The 8,851-nt window shown below is 37.6% G+C and overlaps 1 protein-coding gene across 1 annotated transcript; it reads left to right on the forward strand.

The window, feature by feature from the left end:
* The first annotated feature begins 249 nt into the window (after positions 1-249).
* Positions 250-8,739, forward strand: SRP9 (signal recognition particle 9). The gene is made up of 3 exons (XM_015830547.1): positions 250-404; positions 1,610-1,678; positions 7,489-8,739. The coding sequence occupies exons 1-3, from the start codon at positions 333-335 to the stop codon at positions 7,606-7,608; spliced, it is 261 nt and encodes an 86-aa protein (XP_015686033.1). The 5' UTR covers positions 250-332; the 3' UTR covers positions 7,609-8,739.
* The last annotated feature ends 112 nt before the right edge of the window (positions 8,740-8,851 follow it).

Consider the following 8,851-nt stretch of genomic DNA (forward strand, 5'->3'; position numbering starts at 1 on the left):
GACTCAGATCTGCGGCAGCGAGGGAGGTTGTTTTCGCCCCTCTCTCTACACCACGAGGGGGCGCTGTGCTCTGCTCCGCGACCGCTATACTCCGGAAGACGGCGCTCCTCTTGTCACTGTAGAATTTTTCTCTCCCGCTCCTATGGCAGGAAGAGGCGGAGATTGAGGGGAGGGAGCCACGTTTGAATAACAAGCCTCCCTATTGGTAATAATTCTGAGGTTACCCAATAGGAGAGCTCCTTGCTTGAATGTGGGCCGTCTGAAAGCGCCATCTTACTTCTTGTTAGAGTGCTGAGCTGTACGTTCCCGGTCTGAGCGAACGGGACGCAGCTATGCCGCTTTATCAGACCTGGGAGGAGTTCACTCGCGCAGCGGAGAAACTCTATCTGTCCGACCCTATGAAGGTACTTGGGCAGTGGAGGTTATTTGAGGCGTGGAGGGTCGGTGGAGGAGAGGTCGGCGGGAATTCGCTCAAAAGTTGAGCAGAGGGAAGAGGGGTTGGTGAGTGTTGGGAGTCTCTGGGCTTGCATGGTTTGGGGGTATTTGTTGCCAACTTAGTATAAGCCACTAGTCCAGTTTTCCAACTCTAGTGATGCCGAAGTAGTAATAATTGCTGGCTTTTCTGAAGTTGGCAATAATAATAATAATAATAATAATAATAATAATAATAATAGTAGTAGTAGTAGTAGTAGTAGTATAATTGCTGGCTTTTCTGAAGTTGGCAACTATAATAATAGTAGTAGTAGTACTGGTAGTAGTAGTAGTAGTAGTAGTAGTAAAGTTGGAAGGGACCTTGAAGGTCATCTAGTCCAACCCCCTGCTCAGGCAGGAAACCTTATACCATTTCGGACAAATGGCTGTCCAGTCTCTTCTTAAAAACTTCCAGTGTTGGAGCATTCACTGCTTCTGGAGGCAGGTTGTTCCACTGGTTAATTGTTCTCACTGTCAGGAAGTTTCTCCTTAGTTCTAGGTTGCTTCTCTCCTTGATTAGTTTCCATAGAAAAGCTTTAATCTCGCTCAGAATGGGAAGGTTGGACTAGATGACCTCCAAGGTCCCTTCCAACATCATCATCATCATCATTATTATTATTATTATTAAAGTTTTGATTTTTTGCGGTGTATTGAATTTGTGACCGTTGAGCGTATCGCATATTTATGCATCTCTTTATCATGTTTCCTGGCTGGAGTAAATTTGGAAGTAACTCATCTGATAGCGTTATAGTAAATAGTAAATACGTTTCAGTGGTAGGAAGTCTTCCGAACTTCTAGTGTTTTTAGTATTTGAATATCAATATTTCACTATTGGATTAAGATTCTTTTGTAGCGGTTGTTGCAGTGAGTTGTTCAAATCCTAGACAATCAGCTCCTGTATGCTTATGCAGCAATGTATAAAGGAGATCCATTTATTGGTTTTGTTCATTTCAAGTGTGTCTTGGTTGGGACTACTCATCAGATGAAAAAGGGCTAAAGGTTGAAATGCTGTGTGTAACTGGCACTAACGCAGGTTTGCAAGTAGCCATGTTTTTTCACCTTTAAAATTAACTTGTGAAAGTGTATCTGTATTGATGCTATTTTATTTTTCTATAAAATGATTTTTGTGTCATTTCAGGTCCGAGTCGTACTCAAGTACCGACATTGTGATGGGAATCTGTGTATTAAAGTAACAGATGATGTTGTTGTAAGTAAAACTTCAGTGATACAATTTTAAATTCTCAGAGTCCAAACCAAATTTTCAATATTGTTTTAGGAGAAAAACTGGTTAATGTATCAACTGATTTGCTGAATACTTCTTAGAGAAGCAGTTGTGTAAACCTAGAGGTATTCAAATCATTTTTATAAGATACGTTGTTTTTAGAGTTAGTGCTTTAGCATTTTAAAAGCAGTACCTCAGAATAAATGTGAATTTTTAGAATCCTAATGCCCAGAGTTATGTATAGTGGGCAGCCATACAAATCTTTTAAATAAATAACCATATAAATTTAAAAAAACATTTACCTTCTGTTTCACACAAAATCAAAGGCTCTGTCCTAGGCCCAGTATTCAATAGCTTCATAAATGATTTAGATGAAGGGATAGATTTGCAGACAACACCAAGCTGGCAGGAATGGCCAACACCCCAAAAGATAGGGTCAAAATCCAGATCGATCTTCACAGACTTAAATACTGGGCCCTATCTAACAAAATGAAATTCAATGGTGAGAAAAGTAAGGTTCTACACTTAGGCAAGAAAAACCAAATGCCAAGTATCAAATAGGTGGTATCTGGCTCAATAGTACGGTAGTAACTGTGAAAGGGATCTTGGAATCCTAGAGGACAATTACTTAAATATGAACCAGCAGTGCGTTTCAGTCAATAAAAAGACTAACACAGTCCTAGGCTGCATTAACAGAAGGATAAAGATCACATGAAGTGTTAGTACTGCTTTATAATGCCTTGGTAAGGCCACACTTGGCATACTGCATCCAGTTTTGGTTGTCATTATATAAAAAAAATGTTGAGATTCTAGAAAGAGTCCAGAGAAGAGCAACAAAGATGAATTAGGAGATTGGAGTCTAAAACATATGAAGAACAGTTGCGGGAATTGGGTATGTCCTTAATAAAAAGAAGGACTAGGAGTGACATGATAGCAGTATCCCAGTATCTGAGGGACTACCACAAAGAAGGGGATCAATCTATTCTCCAAAGCATCTGAAGACAGAACAAGAAGCAATGGGTGGAAATTAATCAAGGAAAGAGCCAAACTAGAAATAAGGAGAAATTTCCTGACAGAACAGTCAGTGGGATGACTTGCCTTCAAAAGTTATAAGTGCTCCATCACTGGATATTTTCAAAAAGAGATTGGACACCCAGTTGTCTGAAATGGTATAGGATCTCCTGCTTGAGCAATGGGTTGGATAAGAAGACCTTCAAGGTCCCTTCCAGTTCTGTTATTCTGTTATTTATTAGGGAAGTGTGATCCTTGCATATATTTCATATATCTTTTTAAACTGCTGAGAACATTAATGTTTTAGACATCCTGGTTAGAGATAGCTGATTCTGCTTAAACTTTGCACTAAAGAATAATGTTAATTATTTCAAAGATCCATACTATTCTTTCTGATCTTCCAATAGTGAGTAACCAGCTGCCTAGGATGTGAAAGTGATTTATTTTGTCCCAATTGCCAGTGAAAAGTTTGAGCCCCCAAGATTAAATAATACTATTAAATTATAAGGTCTGTCCAATTTCAAAGTAGCAGTGAATATTCCCAAGTACAGAGTGAATATGTTTTGAAAGGCAGTTGAATACAGGGAAGCATATTCAGATAGTGCTTGGTAAAATAGTATCATGAAGTTGATAGTTAAACCCCTTTTAAGTATATGCAAAATCAACTTAAGTGTGGTATAAAACAAAAAACTGTTCCCTCCAAAATCTTTTATTTTTAAAAAAATGTTGGGTATTTAGATCCAGATGAAGCTGTCTGCTCTAAATAGAAATTGTTAAACAGAAATATTTATAATATATATTTGCTGTTCAGTTATTTCAGCTATAATCTTTACATTATTCTAGCGTGTAATTTTTATGCATATTTGTAAGCATATTTATTAAATGGTTCAAAAATTATGAGAGCGCTTACCTTTGATTTAATTATACATGTTGATTATTGCGTATTACACATATAACACAAAATGCTGATCTAGATCAACCAGCAGGATTCATATTAATGTTATTAATAATCTGACACAGTTGGAGGTTGAACATGGCTGAATTTGGGAAAGCTACCCAGAGTCATACCTGGTTAATGCTGACTTAGGCGACCACTAAAAAATCCCAAGACAATAGATAGAATATTGAAATAATATCCTGGTAGAAAGTAAGATCAGACTAGATTAATATTGTTGCAAAGCAAACTTCATGAAAGTGCCTATTTAGTCACTGGGAGTCCACCTTTCCTCAAACGTGTCCTTTTAAAAAAAAATAATAATCTGGTCCTGAGCAATTGCACTTCCTTTTTATATATTTTGTCCTCATAATCACTGCTTCTCCTTTATTAGGTCTTTCAGGTCATAACAGTTTAATTTACATTGTAAACTTATATTTTAGCAGTTGTTTTATGTCCTCATGATATGAGAGTAAAGAGCAAGATTTGTGTTTTAGACTTTTAAAAACATTTTGATTATGTGCCATCAAGACAATGTTCTCTCTGAGTGATCCCATAGATAGACCTCTCCTCTAATCTAATTCCAGCCTGGCGCTTCAGGTCTCCCAAAAGTACACCTATTGCTGTAGTAATCAAGTCCACTCACCTTGCTGTTGGTTATCTTCTTATTTTCTCTTTCTTTCTTTCCCAATGTTATGGATATCTGAACAGAGCACAGTCTGCTTAATGTATCCATAATATGATTATTTGAACCAGGTCATTTGTGCCTCGAGTGAAAACTATGATCATGGCATCAGAATATCTTTTCCAAGATTTTCATAGCCACCTTTCCAAGTTCTATAGTGAAAGCTGATCCTTTTATTGTTCATCATCGATTCTGAAAGGCAGAAGCTATCCACCACCTCACTGTCTTCATTATCAATTCTAAGGCTGATTGCTTTATCATTTTTTTGGTCTTTATGTTTAATTTTAGGCCCTTTTTTCACTCTGCTCATTGACTTCCATTACTAGAACTTCCAGATCATTTGCACTTAACATCTATCAGACTAATATCAGCCTAGTGCAGATTATTGATATATTTTTTATTTATTTATTTCATTTATACCCCGCCCTTCTCCCGGAGGACTCAGGGCGGCTTACAGCCAGTTTAAAACAATCCCACATAAATACCAAATACAAATCTAAAATAATTAAAAATAAATATTTGAATTGGCCGCTCTATTAAAATTTTGTTAAAACCAATTAAAATACCCCCTAGGCCAGTCCTGCCTGCTGAAACAGCCAAGTCTTGAGGGCGCGGCGGATTTTAAATGCTCCTCTTCTTCCAGTCCAGCCTCACCCAATATATTTTGCACATGTAGGTTGAATAAATAGAGAGTATATAGCTTTGTCTTATTCCTTTGCAAACCTAAAATAAGTCTTTTTGATTATGTTCTGTATAGACTGGCTTTCCTTCCTGTGTCATATAAAGTATGTATGGGCTTTGTGTGAAGACGTTGAGATGTTTTGGGATTCCCATTTTCCTAAGGACATTCCATAACATGACACGGTTGACATAATTGAAGGTCTTTCTATAGTCAGCGAAGCATATATTGATTTATTTTTGATGTTTGACTTTTTCAGTTAACCAGGGTGCATCAGCAATGATGTCTATTCTTCCTTTCTATTGTTCATTTCTAAAACCAGCTTCATTATCCCACATTTCCATGTATGGCTGTAGCCTGCAGAGAAAGTTATTTTGCTAACACAGTGGTTCTCAACCTTTTTAATGCCGCGAGCCCAACCGGTTGTAAGTCGAGGACTAAACCGGTCGTAAGTTGAGGACTAAACCGGTCGTAAGTCGAGGACTAAACCGGTCGTAAGTCGAGGACTACCCAACCGGTCGTAAGTCGAGGACTTTCCCTGCCCGGGAGCGCCGCACATGCGTGGTTCTGTCCCCTGCGCCGGCCGAGGCGTAGCTGGCAAGCGGTAGAGACGGAGCAGGCCGACCACCAGCTGGCCCAGCCCAAGGGAGGTAAGGCGCCCGCCGGAAAAGGGAAAAATGGCGGACAAAAAAATGGCGGACAGCCTTGCTTGGCGACCCCCGTGAAATGGTCAATCGACCCCAAATGGGGTCCCGACTCACAGGTTGAGAACCACTGTGCTAACATGTGTATTGTATGATAATTTGCACATTCTGTTAAAGTCTTCTTTGACTGTGGTATATGAACTAAGCTCCAATATATTGACCGGTATGTCAGTTTCCAGATTTGCTGGTATAGTTGAGTTGTCTTGTTGCTTCTCATATTTCTGTAGGCATTCCATCAATACCTGTAGCCTTTTCACTTAGTAATGACCAGTGTGCTCATCTAATTTCATTTGGTTGTACTAGCAATTCATATGAACAGGGAGTATCTTCTTAAGTCCTTTAGTTGTCTGAAATATGTACAGAATTTCAATACTGTATACAGTAGTCCCCAAATTGACAGTCGTAACTTGGGCCTGGCAAATTGTGATGGTCAGAAAGTGGGTGACCATGTGAACTGAACCGATTCTACTGCCTTTTTCACGGTGGTGGTTAAGAAAAGTGTGCAGCCATTAAACAAATGCTGCAATTATTTATTGTTTACTGTGGAGCAGTTTTTGCTGGAAACAGGAAGTAAATACTGGTTTTCAGCAAGATCATTGTAAATCGTAATCATATGCCCACTGGGCACCGCAAACGGCTGTAAATGTGGGCTGCTTGCTGAATGCTCAAAATGTGATCATGTGGGAAGGAGAGATGATGTTGGAACTTTGAAACTGTCATAAGCAGCTTTTTTTGGGGGGGGGTGTTCCATTGGAACTTCAAATGGTCGGTAAGTGACCAGTTGTAAATCAAGGAGTTCCTGTATTTCTTCTATATAAATTTGACTTCTTTGAATCTGTTACTATCCGTCCATTGATATCCTTGAGCCTATCAGTTTGAGATTGGAATCTCCTGAGTTTGAGGTTCTTCTGGAAGACTTTTCTTTATCCCATTACTGCCTAAATCTTTAGTATCTTTATAGATGACATTGTAACATGGTTTCTTGTGTGTTTTTTTTTTTAAAAAATAGTTCTCTGAAATTGTTAAATATGTTCTTGAGATCTTTTGATATTCTTGGCTTTAACTTCACTCCTTGACAATTTCTGTCATCTATTGTGATATCCGTTTTGATTTTTTTCTGTTTCTTGGTGATTTCCTTTCAAATTTTCAAACTTGTTTATTTTATTTTGTTTATCGTATTTAACACCCACCCATCTCTCTCACAGAGGGAGCTGGGCAGTGTACAATAAAAATTAATTCCACAGTTCCTCTGGTTGTCAATGAGGTTCAGGGTTTTAAAATGATTCCAGATGTTCTTAAAAATGGTGGGTGTGTTTTTAAAATCACAATATAGAAAGTGATTGGCTTTATTCATCTGGCATGTTGAATGCAATCGAACCTGAGAGCTTATCACACAGCATTGGATCATCAATCACTTCTTATTGTTTATCCAGATGGTTTTTATTTTTGACAAAATACAGGAGTGCTTGTATCATTGCTTTTTCCAGCATAGTGTTGAATGGTGCCTTTGCTAAATTGTTTTTGTACCTCCAGCATCTTCCTATGTTAATGTTGCCCAAAAAGGTGCTTCTTTTTGGGGAGCAGGTAGAAGATGCCATGGGTGACTCTGCTGGGAACATATAGTATTGACATAATCCTGGCATTTTTTAATGTATCCTTCCCAGAAACATTCCCCCACTGTCACAATGAAACAGCATAGCAGGTGTGTGTGTGTGTATCTTTAAAATTATGTTCAGATAAATCCTGATTAGTCTTTTCCCTTTGCTTTTTTCTTTCTTTCAGTGTCTACTCTATAGGACAGATCAGGCTCAAGATGTAAAGAAAATTGAGAAATTCCACAGTCAATTAATGCGACTGATGGTAGCCAAAGAATCCCGCAGCGTTACTATGGAAACAGACTGAATATCTGGAAATAAAATGAATGTTCCAGTCACGTATCACAGGAGGAATGTATCTGTTGGATTTGGGCATATTTTGGAATGGACACACGATGGCATCAAGTGGACTATTAAAATTTAAACTGAAGTTTTATAAGGATTTGGGGGCTCCACTTCAGAGTGGCTAGTAGACTATATGCTTTCATTGAAAGCTTCTATTTATTTTTCTTTCAATTTGAGTGAGGAAATATATATGTTCTTTCCTGGAATTTTTAAAGGTTAAAATATACTCAGTCATATATTTATGACTTCCTTTCTTAAATCTTTAGGACATTGCTTAAAAATGGAAGGGGTTCTCTGATGGGTTAAAGAATGCTGTTATATAGAAGGGGGGTTGTGGAATTTTATGTTCTGTTAAATTAGCAATGTATAATCTTTATATATTGGTGTATTATTTAGTTGGCAAATAACATTGATAAAATGTTCTACTGGAAAAACAAGGATGCTTGTGAATCAATTCATGTGTCTAGACTTAACAATTCAGAACTGATTCTTGCTTCATAACCATATACACTGAAAAACATTTTCTGTTTGTTAACAGGTAATGCTAAAAACAGCTATTTCTGCATTGTATTTAAGATTGCTGGCAAGGACACCTTAGGTGAGATGGGCAGCATACAAGTTTGATAAATAATTCAAACTAGCTTTGATTTTGAATGATAGAAAGAACTAAAGATGTGCAGAACATTTGATCTTGAACTGCTCCAGATGTAAAATTTCAGGAGTCCTCCTGCTTCTAGTACAAAACTGAAATACTTCTGCAATGCTTGAAACACCTGTTTCACACTTGAATGAGACACTTTGCAAAATATCACGTTAAAATGGTTTGAAACCAAATGTTTTACTTGTAGAAGCCCCCAAGGTATATGAATAAAATTGTGTGTAGAACTTTTAAATAACTTACTGAAACCAGCGTTCAAGTGTCTTATAATTCCTTTTCATGTGAAGTTCTCACTATCAAATGCTAAATTAAGTGGTGGTCTATATATGGGACTATGTAGTATTAAATACAGCTAATGAGAACAAAAGCCTCCCAATCACAAAGTATAAAATGGTATGCATAGCTTGCCAATAATAAAATTCATCTTAAATGGTTTTTCTGAAACAAGGAAATGTTCATTAAGAAAATAATGCTCAAATGTTTTATTACAGAGTTATCACCTTCTCTGGGGAATTGCAATGATCAGAGATGTGCAAAGCTTATTGTT

This window comes from Protobothrops mucrosquamatus, unplaced genomic scaffold (assembly GCF_001527695.2).
Source record: "Protobothrops mucrosquamatus isolate PMUCROS unplaced genomic scaffold, P.Mucros_1.0 scaffold_3, whole genome shotgun sequence".
In the NCBI taxonomy this organism is placed as follows: Eukaryota; Metazoa; Chordata; class Lepidosauria; order Squamata; family Viperidae; genus Protobothrops; species Protobothrops mucrosquamatus.

Coding starts and splice junctions, on each gene's coding strand:
- SRP9 (XM_015830547.1), top strand. CDS start 333: ATGCCGCTTTATCAGACCTGGGAGGAGTTCACTCGCGCAGCGGAGAAA. Junction 405..1,609: donor ATCTGTCCGACCCTATGAAG/GTACTTGGGCAG, acceptor GTGTCATTTCAG/GTCCGAGTCGTACTCAAGTA. Junction 1,679..7,488: donor AAGTAACAGATGATGTTGTT/GTAAGTAAAACT, acceptor TCTTTCTTTCAG/TGTCTACTCTATAGGACAGA.